This window comes from Python bivittatus, unplaced genomic scaffold, assembly GCF_059951505.1.
Source record: "Python bivittatus isolate LINGU-HERP-01145 unplaced genomic scaffold, Pbiv_v1 ctg000160_np1212, whole genome shotgun sequence".
Lineage (NCBI taxonomy): Eukaryota > Metazoa > Chordata > Lepidosauria > Squamata > Pythonidae > Python > Python bivittatus.
Window position 1 is genome coordinate 9,198,576 of NW_028277076.1, and position 12,620 is coordinate 9,211,195.

Below are 12,620 nucleotides of genomic sequence, written 5' to 3' on the forward strand. Positions count from 1 at the left end.
AACATCACAGTTAGTTTTTCCAACGTTTCTCCAATTTCTTCAAGCGTTGCTCCGGCCAAACCAGCAGTCTCAAAGTTTGTCCCATTTCCATTCGGAAAAGCAGAGGGGGAATTGTTGGGTAACAAAGGGGGGTGGGGGGTGGGGAATTGCCTGCAGTTTGCAAGCCCTACAGCCCACCTGTCGGATTCAGGGGGTCACCCACCACGCCTGCCGCCTGGGAAAGCTTCACCATTTCCATGCGGATCAGCTCGATTTTCGTCTTGCTCTCCTGAAAATTTTCTTGAGCAGCTGCTAAGAGTTTCCGCTCCTGGTGAGGGAAGAGGAGGATAAAACATGAGGAACGTCAAGAGGGGCAGCGAGTCTTAAGTCAGGGTGGTTCCCGTACATGCAAAGCGTCACGTCGCGTGATAAATCTGACCACTTGAAGACTGGCTTTTAAGGGGGCCTGAATGCCTATGAATATTGCAAATTAGCAAACGGGGGAGTCAGAAACCCGTAGTTCTTGATGATGATGATCATGGCTGGTCGCACAGTCAGCCAGATGTTCAGACTGGATTTGGCATTTTTATCCACCTATCGGGTCCTTCCCAAGGACGACATCATCATCATCATCGTCATTTCCCTTTCCCTCACTCTTTTGTTTTTACTTTTTAGGTATTTTAACTTTTGCTAAATTTGCTTTGCATATCTATCTATCTATCTATCTATCTATCTATCTATCTATCTATCTATCTATCTATCTATCTATCTATACAATGGAGATTATAATATTAAGTAATTAGCTTAAGATTGAAACCATTATCATATAACCAATACTTTGAGGTGAGTTGCAGTGGTTTTCTTTTTAATGTTATACTTAACTTTAAATCAAAAGCCCAATGATTTTATGGTTGTAATACATCTCCTTTACAGACTGAGAGACTAGGGAGGGTCCCTCCTGAGCCTCTTTCTCTACCCATTATGCAGCTGAGGGCTGGGCTCCCTCTTATCTGACCGTTCCCTTGGCAGCATCTCTGGGCCCCGTCTCCCAAGGTCTTTCCCACATGCCATCACAAGCTTGCAGAAGAGACGGTCAAGGGGGGGACGTGATAGCTGAATAAATCCAAACCCTCTACGACATGACAGCCCTTCAGATATTCATCAGAAGAGCTGTCACGTTGTAGAGGGTTCGGACTCGTTCTCATTTGCTCCAGAGGGGAAGACTAGAGCTCATGGCATGAAACTTCAAGGTGCAGATGCAGATGAGCCACGAGGAAGAACATCTGGACAGGAAATGCTGTCCGTCAGTGGAATGGGTCCCTGCATGGAGGGGATTCTTCCCCATCCTTGAAGGTTTTCAAACAGAGGCTGGAGAGGCTTCTAGCAGGGAGGGGGCCGTGAATCCTGCGGTGTGCAGGGGGCTGGACTGGATGACCTCTGAGGTCTCCTTCCAACTCTAGAATTCTACAATGGGAACCTGACCGCGAGGCATCCTTAGGGGAAGAGGTATGACCTGGCACTTCGTGGCTCCCCACGGGAACCGGGTTCGTGCCGCCTCGACCGAGAAACACTGCCCGGCTCACCTTCGCTGTGCTGGAATACGCCTGGATCATGTTCTCGGCTCCCTGTTTCACTTTCAGCTCGATGTGAAGCTGCTTCTTCAAGGCCTCCAGCCTTTTTGAAACGTGGTTGGGGTCCTTTCCCCAAAGCTTGAGGTCGGGCGACCCATTTGCATCTGGGGATGACAAAAAGGCCAATCCGCTAAGAGGCTGGCTAAGCAGCAACTCTTCAATGTTCTGGAGCAGGGGCGGGGCCTGGATGGGAGCCCACTCGAGATGTGGAGGATGTAGGCTAGCTACACTGAGAAGTCCCCGCACACACAAAAGTCACAAACAGCGGTAAACCAGTTCTAAGAAACCCACAATCCCCAGGAGCTGAACTCAACTCACGGATATTTTTACTTTTAAGCAACACTCATGGAAAGTTCATAGAAAGAAACTTATACCCTCTGTACTAGTGTTTGTCAACCTTGGGAACTTTAAGAGGTGTGGACTTCAACTCCCAGAATTCCCCAGCCAGTATGGCTGGCTGGGGAATTCTGGGAGTTGAAGTCCACACATCTCCAAGCGGCCAAGGTTGAGAAACACTAGATTAAACAATATAAAACAACCAAACAATACAATTAAAAACAATAAAAACAGTACAAAGGGTCAAAACCACCATAAAACCATCATCAAAAAAAAAATCATAAAATTCGTAGCCAACGTCATCCCTTACTTTTTGCACCTCTGTTTGTGATCTTTCACTGTTGCACCATGCTTGTGAGAGAATGCGACTAATACAATAGCAATGATGAGGAAATCTCAGGTTTGCAGGCGAAGCTGGGAATTAAAAACAGCCCAGCAAAAAAGACAAACCACTTTGGTATTATTGCTAAGGAAACAGTACAGGTGTAATCTTTCAGGTCACCAGAAATCAGTCTAGAGGAAGATTTATGTTACTTTACATCTTAAACTAGGTCTGGGGGATCACAGGATGAACAAAAGGGCTTGTTAAATTTTAGTTCGGTTTGCAAAAACGGGATGGACCTTTGAAAAACCTCGGTTGCGACGTTCAGAAGGGAAGAAAAAGAAGCAGAGCAGCCAAACCAGGGTTGCATTATGACTTTTGCCTTCGCGGGGCCCTCCCTCCATAGAAAGCATAGCATTAAAATTACATTTCAGGGGATTTTTCCATACGTTGTTCATATTTCTGCAGAGGAACAGGGAATCGTAAACAATACATTACATGTATTATTATGCAATAATGATCCCTCGTTGCTGATTAATTATTAATGTTAAATGATCTCGGCGGCAAGTAATCTACAATGGAGCTTTTCATTTGAATGGTTGGCAGGTTTTCTCTGTACTTTATGCCTTCGGGTTCCGTTTATTGGGTATGTTTTCAGGGCTGAAAGAACGAAAGCGAATAACGGGGGCTTCCTTTTGTCGCTTTCTGATTTTTAAAAAATTAAACGTTCTCATGGGCCAACTGCGGCTATGGCAGTGATGAAGTTAGTTGCCCCACAAAGCGGAGGGAGACCCCTGCCCGCAAGGACAATTTTGGCAAGCCGAAGAAGAGCAAAGCCCCCCACCCACTTCTGGAGGCTGGTCAGCCCTCTCGTCGGCATCGGGAACCCGGTGGAGAAGTGGGACAACCTGGTTTGCTTCCCCAAGGCTTCCAGAAATGGAAGGAGCTGGGTCCGTTGGGCCTTGGGGCAAGTCAGGGAGAGAAGGGAGGGCAGAACTCTTCACGTGCCCCAAAAGATGCCCCCAGAGAAAGACCTCCTTGCCATCACTTGAGAGCGCAAGACACAGGATCCTGGGTTCGAGTGACAGGAGAGCAGATCCGGAGTGGATATTGAAGAAGGCTTCAGTGCGGTTTGCCAAGGGAATCAAAGACCTAGAGTGGTTTGGGTCGCCCTGCCCTGGATGATTCCAAGTAGCCACAGGGCTCGCATGCTTTAGGTTGGCTTCCTGCCCTGGGCAGGGTGTCATGGCATGGGGAAAAGACCTTGGGAGACAGGGCCAAGAGATGCCACCTAGGGAACGGTCAGATAAGAGAGGGCATAGCCCGCAGCTGTATAATGGGACGAGAAAGAGTCTCAGAAGAGACCCTCCCTAGTTTCTCGGGCTGTAAAGGGGACGGGGGAGAAATGCCCTTTCAGACTTGCAAGATTCTGTCAATGCATCTTTACAATACAGTAGAATTAGCTCATCTGGTTGTGATTCCCATCTGGTTTACCCTGCATCACTCTTGCAAGTCTGAAAGTTCAATCCTCCCATCTCCTTTACAGCCCGAGAAACTAGGGAGGGTCCCTTCTGAGCCTCTTGCCCCACCCACTATCCAGCTGAGGGCTAGGCTGTCCCTTATCCGACCATTCCCTTGGCAGCCTCTCTTCGCCCCGTCTCCCAAGGTCTTTCCCACCTACCATGACACGGGGGATGGGCCAGATGGCCTTAAGAGACCCTTCCAACTCTTTATGGCTTCTCCCCTTTGGTTATTCCACTCCGCCGATGTCGAGTTAGCCCAGAGGCACAAACACCTCCCTCTGCAAGCACACGTCCACGTCCCACCTGTTTGGCCACCGTCTCGCTCCCCGGGGACAATCCGTGCCTGGAGCGCTTTGAGCTGGCGGTGCAACTGGTTCAGCCTCTGGCTGGACGACTCCAGCACGGTCTCTACGTGGGCCAAATGCTTTTTGTCCTTGGTCACCCGCCGCAAATTTTCAGCCCCTTCCTTGATCTTCAGCTCTTTCTGAATGGCCCGGCGGACGGCTTCCTTTTCGGATTCCAGTTTCTGCTGGCTCCCTGGGTCTGGGACCTCCAGCCCGTTGCTCACCAGGTAGAGACAGCTGCCCTGCAACCGTCCAAGTTTAAACAGAGAGGTTTGCCCAAGAGCAGAGATTAAGGGAACCATGGTTAATTTCATGCATTCGTTTGATTTACGTTCCCGGGCCCATCGAAAGACAAATACAAAACTTAAAATGCAGAAACACCAATCTGGCTGGCTGGGGAATTCTGGGAGTTGCTGGCTGGGGAATTATGGGAGAATTCTTGGAATTCTGGGGAATGCTGGCTGGGGAATGCTGGTAGTTGAAGTCCACACATCTTGAAATGGCTACGGTTGAGAATCACTGGGTTAGGATAAAGGAACCCAACTTCCAATTCGGTGTAACCCACCTCACAAGGCTGTTGTGAAGATAAAATTGGAGGGGAGCATTAGCAGCGTGGCCTGGATCTCCTGGAGGGAAAAGATATAAATCCAGCCAAGGAGCAGATTTGGCTTTAATTTTTAAAAGGCTAAAAATCTCCCCCTCCAAAAAAACAAAGCCACAACAGCCGAGTGAAAAGCGAATGACGCAAAGGAAAATAAAAACAAAATCATGGGCAGAAAATGAAATGGGCTGGAACGTAGCGTGAAAGGAAATAAACCGAGAGAAGGCAACGGCTCGTGGCATCGAAAGCTCTGGGTTGCGCTGCGCAGCTTCACGATTTAGTTCTTAAGGCCAAAGCAGTGAAAACGGGCATGTGCGGGCGTGCACACGTGTGGAAGTGCGATATCCGCAGCAGGAACAGCCCAGCCGGAAATCGAGGAAGGATCCCCGTCTCCAAACAAACAACTGCTGGAAATGGGACAATCAGCGCGGGATGCAGGAAAGTCTCGCCCAGCGAGGAAACGGGACCCGGATCTCGGCCGAGTGCTGGAGGCGCCAGGTTAACCGAGGACAAAGGAGTTATCGGGGTGGGGGGCGACTTGGGGGTCAGGCTCATCCTGTTCTTCCTCCTTTGGGCCAAGGAACTTACAGCAGCCACAGCCAGCAGAGACGACCCAGATTCAAGTCCCTGCTCAGTAAGAGGGGCAGTTTTAAACCTGCCCTACTTTGCAGGGTTGCTGTTCCGGATCAAGAGAGCCAGGGAACTGGCTAAGGAGTGGCTAAGCATGGAGAGATCCAGGTTTATGCCCCCAGCGAACCTTGGAGCTCTCTAAGGGGCTGGGGGGCACTACTTTCTTTCTCAATCTCTCTCTCTCTCTCTCTTGGCCCAACCAACCTCACAAGGTTGTGAGGGATATAAAATGAAGGGAAACCAGGTGCGTAAGACAGAATGTGTACATGCAAAAACTAAAGAAGCAGGGTTAACAGTCCTTCTCCTAGAATCGCCAACATCTATAAAATCTGGACCCGCCTAACCAACTGCAAGTCTCTCAAGCTGCTAGTCCTCATAGAGTAACCTTTCTTTCTCACTTGCTTTAAACTAACAACATCCCTTTTTGCCACCTACAGTCTAAAAACCAAATATTTAGATAAACATGCGAGTTCAGCTTTCTCAGTTACGGCTGGATGTGCCAGGGTCTAAATTTGTAAAGGCTGGGGATGATAGGCCTTGAAGTCCACTAATCTGGAGAGTCGCTGGTTAGACAGAACCGATTCATGCTTCCATCTATGAATACGGTAGAAAGGAAGAAAAAATAACCCGAAAAGGAGAAGGAAATTGGCCAATTAAGTGGATGGAAAGATTGAAACGGCTGCCGTACGATTTCTATTATTAACTTAACTAATTATTAATGGTATTTATTAACTGCTATTATTAATTATCAATCTTTCCCCTGAAGAAATATATAAGAAAATCAATACAAAAAGGAAGAAATGGTTTAATTTTACTGGACTCAATTAAGATCCAGCAAGATACTATCAAGCCAGAGAAATTAATACTTTGGGAGAACTTTCTGAAGTTGAACACCCTGTGAAAAGCCTCTCCTTTGGGTATACTCCTAACCCTTTTAAAGAAAAAAAACAAGAAAATCTCAGTGCATTAATGAACAAAACCGCAAACCCCATTGCAAAAAGAGAGAGAGAGAAGAGAATTTATCACAAACGTGCCGCCGATCAAATCCAAGTGCTTTGTGAATTATGCCTTTTTGCAACCTCCCAGAATCTCCCATCTTTACTTTAAAATATTTCTTGAAGTGCAACAGAGTTAAAGTCAGCAGAGGAAGAGGGGGAGAGGGGAAACCAAAGTATTTAAGCCCCCTTATTTTTAAAAATAAGAAATTAAACTCTGCAAAGGACATTTTTGCCCTCCAGCTCACCTCCTCCTCTGTTCATTTTGGATGCTCTTTGCTTGCTTTTTCCAAATCTACATTAAATCTCTTCTCCTGAAGAAGAAATCTCACTCCTTTTCTCTTTTAATGGGCCCTTTAGCCAAACAGCAGCTCGGACGTAGAATTTATTTCCAAATTAAATTGGTACGGACAGCCAAGCTGAACCCCAACCCGAGCCCACCTAACCCTGTGCCTCGTTTCACAAAGGGGCTGGAAAGAAACTCCAGGAAGCTCAAAAGCCATTCTTCACTGTGGCTCAGATAGGCTGTCCCTGAACAGGGAGGCTCTTTTTGGCTTACGGATAACCATGTTAGTCTGCTGCAGCAAATGTGTTTTACCTTCAAGATAAAGAAGAAACTAGGGAGAATGAAGAACAGAACTAATCACAAATGGAGCCTGCTGGAGCATAAAAAAATAATTTAGGAGGAATTTAGTAGTTCTTTCCCCAAGCAGACAGTTGGTTTAGATGACCTCTAATGTCCCTTCCAACTCTATGATGCTATGAATTCCTGCAGAACGAAATGAGATTATTTCTCAGTAGATGGTAAATTTTAAAAAAGCTACACAATTGGATCATAATCAGAAAAAAAATAGAATGTTTCTTTGATTGGAAGATGATCAGAATTTTGAACCCTGTTCTATGTTGTTCACACAGGCTCAGGAACTGTTTTGGCAAAAATCTCTCTTTTTATTTTAAAAAAGTTTTTGCCACACAACATTTCTTACTTGTTTCACCCACTAAATCTCTTTTAAAGTTTCAGGATATTTCCTTGCCCCTTCTCCTGAAAGGTTTTTGACCAGAGGGCCAATTAGCTCACCCTGCCCACCCTCTCCTCAAAAAAATAAATGGGAATCAAATATCAGAAATCAGAATATTAAAAAAGCAGTTGAAAGCAGGCATTCCTTCTGCCAAGAAATTTCAAAGAGCAGCTTTAAAATCTATCAGCAAATGCAATTCTGTCTTCCAGAGGCTAAAAGGGTGCTCATTGGGAATAGTCACAATTTTATCTATTTATTTCTTACTAAATTTATATGCTGCCCATCTTCCCCATTACATATTTCTTGTTCAGGAAAACACTCCAATAAAGCACCTTGCGGTTCCCCAAAGTTACCACTTATTTGACAATCTTTGAGCTGTTTTGGCTGCAACCCATTAAGGCTACCACGGGCTTGGAAACCCGCTGGGAGATTTGGGTTGTTAACACCCCAGCCTTGTGACGAGGTGGTGTTTTGTTTCTTTTTTAACATTTTAATTAAATTAAAATTAATCAAAAAATTAAATCAAAAAATTAAATCAAATCAAAAAATTAAATCAAATCAATAAATCAAATCAAATCAATGAATTGAATTAAATCAAATCAATAAATTAAACTAAATCAATAAATTAAATTAAATCAGTAAACTAAATGAACTAAATTAAATCAATAAATCAAACTAAATCAATAAATCAAATTAAATCAAATCAGTAAATTAAACTAAACCAATACATTAAATGAAATTAAATCACTAAATTAAACTAAATGAATTAAATTAAATCAAATCAATAAATTAAATCAAATCAGTAAATTAAATCAAATCAAATCAATAAATTAAACTAAATCAATACATTAAGTTAAATTAAATCAATAAATTAAACTAAATCAATAAATTAAAATGAATTAGAATTAATTTTACTGAAGACATTCTTAACCCGATAAAAACAACGCAAATATCAGAAGAGAAGCCAAGAAAAGAAGAATCGTGAGCAAGTAGGAAAGAAAATAGAAAAAGAAAGGAAAGACAGATTATAAAGCTGTGGCTTCCAATCTTTTTGACGGCGGTTATAAACGCGTTTATATTTGACCCTCTCTCTCTTGAGGCTACTGTTTCCTTTTGTTTTTTAAACACGCATTTCTTATCAGAGTCAGAAGGTTTGCTATTCAATTATGCTACTGTTTCTCAATCTCAGCCACTTTAAGCTGGGTGGACTTCAACTCCCAGAATTCCCCATGCTGGCTGGGGAATTCTGGGAGTTGAAGTCCACCCAGCTTAAAGTGGCTGAGATTGAGAAACACTGAATTGCAGTATACCAAACTCGCCATCCTGTAAACGCAGCTCACTTCCCAACACCTGATGACGGGCCTTTCTCACGGCCCCCCGGACCTCGCCTTGCCGCCTAGGTGGACACGGAACAGATTCCCGCTCCGCTTCCCACGACCGGCCAACCAGCCGACCCAAACGGCGCGCCAGCCGCGTTAACGCAGCCGACACCGGCTCCTCGCCCAAACCTTGGAGGTGGGTTTCCCGACGGGCCGACTCCCACTCCCGGGCCGGCTGCGGCGGAGGGGCTCTGCCAAGAGAAGCAGATCCAGGGGGAAAGCTGAAGGCAGAGGCGGAGGAGTGGCGGGGCCAGGTCCCCCGCCCAGCCTCGCCCCCGGGCAGCCTTGCGACCCCCGCCTCGCCCCCCGCTGCAAAGCCGGACATCCCCCGAGAGGCGCGCGACTCGGCCCCGGCCCCGGCCCCGCCGACCAGCCCAGCCGGAGGCGCGGACCCTCCCGGCCGCCCCGTCGGAACGGCTCCCCTTCCCCAAGTCGGTCCTCCGGCCCGGCGCTGCCCCCAGCTTGGGGGACCCCCGCCCGGCCCCCGGCGGCGCGCGGCAGGACCCCCCCCCCCCGCCGCAAAGGCGCGCCGGGGCTGCGCGGCGCTCACCTGCTGGCGCTGCCCCGCCGCCATCGCGCAGCCCGGGGACCGCCCGGCGCCGGCGGGGAACTTTTTCAAACTCGGCCCGGCCCCCGGAGGGCAGCGGCGCGGATCTCGCGCCCTCTGCTGGCTCGCCGCGCCCGGCTCGGCTCGGCTCGGCTCGGCTCGGCTCCCCAGCCCGGCGGACCCCCACCCTCCGCGGGCGCCCCGCTTGCATCCCCGTCGGGGCCCCGCGGCGGCGGCCGGAGCGGAGCGGAGCGAGCGAGCCCGCGCCGGCCCCAGCGGGGCTGCGGAGCTGCGGCCCCGGGAGGGAGACCCGCCTCGGGGGCGGGCGGCGGGGATGCTCGCCCCGCGCGCGCAGGCGGCGGCGGCGGCACCACCTCGGGGGCCAAAGGGGTTTGGCTCCTGCAGCGGCCGGGCGCCCTGCGCGGAGCCAGAACGGGTTGCAGCGGGGCCCGCGGGGACTGCCTTGCGCGCCTTCCTCCGCCGAGCCCGCGTCCCCACGCTCCCGCCGCCTCCTGGGACGGCGCCCGGGCTGCCAGCGGCCGCGCTGGGACTGCCCTTCCTTTCGGCTCTCCCTCCAGCCCGGATCGGGGGCAGCGGGAAGGACCCGGAGCCACGCAGGGCAGGGGGCCGCTGCTCGGGTTTCCAGGTCGACCCGACCTGGGAGTCGCCACCTGCTCGCCCCCGGGTTAGTAAGCCTTCAGAGGACCAAATCGGGATGCAGGTTTGGGAATAACCAGGTTACCGGGAGAGGGAATTGCACCAGTGTTAGTGGACTACATCTGAAGTAAGACTTTTGGAATTAGAAAGATTCACCGGGGCTCATCTCCTCAATGGAGGAATTCAGATTAAAGCATTAATTGAATGTAATTAAATTTATTTATTTATTCATCCTATTTATATGGCCGCCCATCTCGCAAACAGGTGGCTCTGGGCGGCGTACAAGAAATTAAATTAAATGAAATTAAATTAAAGTAAAGTAAAGTAAAGTATTAAAGCATAGACAACTGTCCAATCTCTGGCTGCATCCAGTGAAATCCCAGTTGAGGGCAATGCCTTGAAAGGACCAAGATAAAAAATGCACCAACTTCTGAGTTATCCACATGTTTGGGTCAGGCAAGATGAGAAAGGATAAAAATTGAATCCCTGGCTGATTTATTGCATTATGGACAACAGTCAGAAGTAGCATCTTTTCCATCTAACAGCTTTTATTAAAAAGCTGGAGCTCACAGAAGCGTCTGCCTTTTAATAAAAGATGTTTGTTGGAAAAGGTGATACCAGACTCCTGATTTTTGGCCATCGTAGATCAACACAGCTCTTCTCCTACGATATTTGCTGCATTGTGGCATAAGCCATGTTTTTAAGGAAAACAGCAATAGTTCAATTTACGCATCACGCTCAGCCATACATTTAAGTAAGCCACATCACGGTTTAGTTACTACAATAGGAGAATCTGTTATGAATTAAAATACAGTACAGGTATCGTCTCAATGTGATGGTCTTGGTTAGGAGAACAAATTAAAGGTCTTGAGGGACATTCTCCAATTTTTGACACAAAACAGTTTGTGAGGGCCACCAGAGTTCCTAAACCAGGCCTAAAGCTGGACTGAAATGCATTGAGGTGACCATTTTAATTTCTCTCCAAGAATAACTTCTTATACCCAAAAAAGAGAGATCTTTGGTGTATAAGGAAGACCTCATTGTTGACCCACCCAAGTCGACCTTATTGGGGAGACCTTGGTTGCTCCAAGAAGGAAGAACGCTTCCTCTTAAATGTTGGGGCGCACCAATACCAGGTTTTCACATCTCACGCTGAACTCATATGTTTTAATTGATTTATTTGGGGTACGGATTGGCCCGTTCAGGAAATTCTTCCTGGGAAGTTTGAAGAAGCGAGGAAAATTGATTTATTGTACGCCTCCCCGAGTCACTTTTTCGTGAGGTGGGCAGCCATGTAAATTTGATGAATGAATGAATGAAATAAAATAAAAAATAGAGACCAAGGGGTTTGTTTTAATGAAGTACTTTCCTGTTATAATTAAGACCTGCTCCATCCCTTCTCACATTCCCAAAGCTATTGAAGATGGAACTTTTTGGCGGAGAGGTTTGTTCTCGGCACCTTTAATTGATTGTGCTTTGAGTGACTTCGGTTGATTTAATTGTGGATATTATTGCGTTCCGTTCTCTTTTCTTAAATGTGCTTTATTTTTCATTATCACTCTTTCTATAGTTTATCCTCATGATGTTGTAGATGTTGATTTGTTATGGGTTGTGCTAATGTATTTACGATTCTCTGACGTTTTAACCACGATGGATGTTTTTGTCAGTTGTTTCGTAAACTGCTGGGAAAACATCCATAAATAAATAATTTCCCAACACTGGCTTTCAGAGAGCAGAAATGAATAAAGTGACTAGAAACATAATAAACCTTAATAATAATATTAACACCCTCAAACAACAACATCTGCCTATCCCAGGTGCTTGGGAGGGACTCAATAGGTGGGTGAAGATGCCAACTCCAGTCTGAACATCTGGCTGACTGTGAAACCAATGATGATGATGATGATGATGATGATGATGATGATGATATAGCACAGCACACCCAGCCAGTGTATCATTGAAACACTGACTCCGCAGGGGTTAAATTTAATACAAAATTGATCTAGTCATGGGTGGGTTAAACTATGCAATCAGTTGTGTCATGGGAACACCTAAACCCAATCAATTGATCTCTTTTGCCCATTGGTCCTCCAAGCACAAGAGTCAGAGAGTAGAAGGGCTGAAAAAAAATGAAGCCTCTCTGTTTCTGAACTCTCTGGTAAGGCCTGCCAGCCCAGAACCCATTTCCCAAACACTGATTGGCTGGAGTGGTCACACCTACCCCTGCTTCCCAGCCAATGGAAAAGGGGCTGATGATGTCATTGAAGGTTGCCAGAACTTGGTGGGATCTGAATTTGGTGGGCTTCCCTGGAGAAATGGGAGATTTTGCACCCCAAAGCGGTGAAATGGAGGGGGACGTTGTGTTCCCCAAGCTTGAATTTCTTAGAAAAAGAGAATCATGGGAAAATATGAAAGCTCCGTTGGATAACTCAGGGCTAGCCGTTGCCTTCCACTCCCACATGGGGTCTGCCTTCAACACCTGGAGGAAAAGTGGCACCTGAATTTAGCATCTCCAAAAGAAGAGAAGACTTTGCATCTTGGTCCTGCGTGAAATTCTTCCACCGTCTCAGATGGCATCAATACAGCCGCTCTTTAAAGGGCCTGGCTGAGACAGGCATCGAAAGGATCCTGTCTCGATCCTATGAAGCACGAGAGTC

General features: G+C 47.3%; 1 protein-coding gene across 2 annotated transcripts in view; it reads right to left on the reverse strand.

Moving 5' to 3' along the window:
* Window positions 1–9,877, reverse strand: part of PKN3 (protein kinase N3) — a 37,157-nt gene extending 27,280 nt beyond the window's left edge. The window contains exons 1-4 of one of the 2 annotated variants that reach the window (XM_088147152.1): window positions 9,310–9,877; window positions 4,095–4,377; window positions 1,563–1,714; window positions 178–307 (exon numbers count right to left, since the gene is read on the reverse strand). In XM_088147152.1, coding sequence (XP_088003278.1) covers window positions 178–307; window positions 1,563–1,714; window positions 4,095–4,377; window positions 9,310–9,333 — 589 coding nt within the window. In that variant the 5' untranslated portion in view covers window positions 9,334–9,877. The remainder of the gene's footprint in view (window positions 1–177; window positions 308–1,562; window positions 1,715–4,094; window positions 4,378–9,309) is intronic. The other variant, XM_088147150.1, reaches the window with a different exon arrangement.
* Window positions 9,878–12,620: the final 2,743 nt, after the last annotated feature.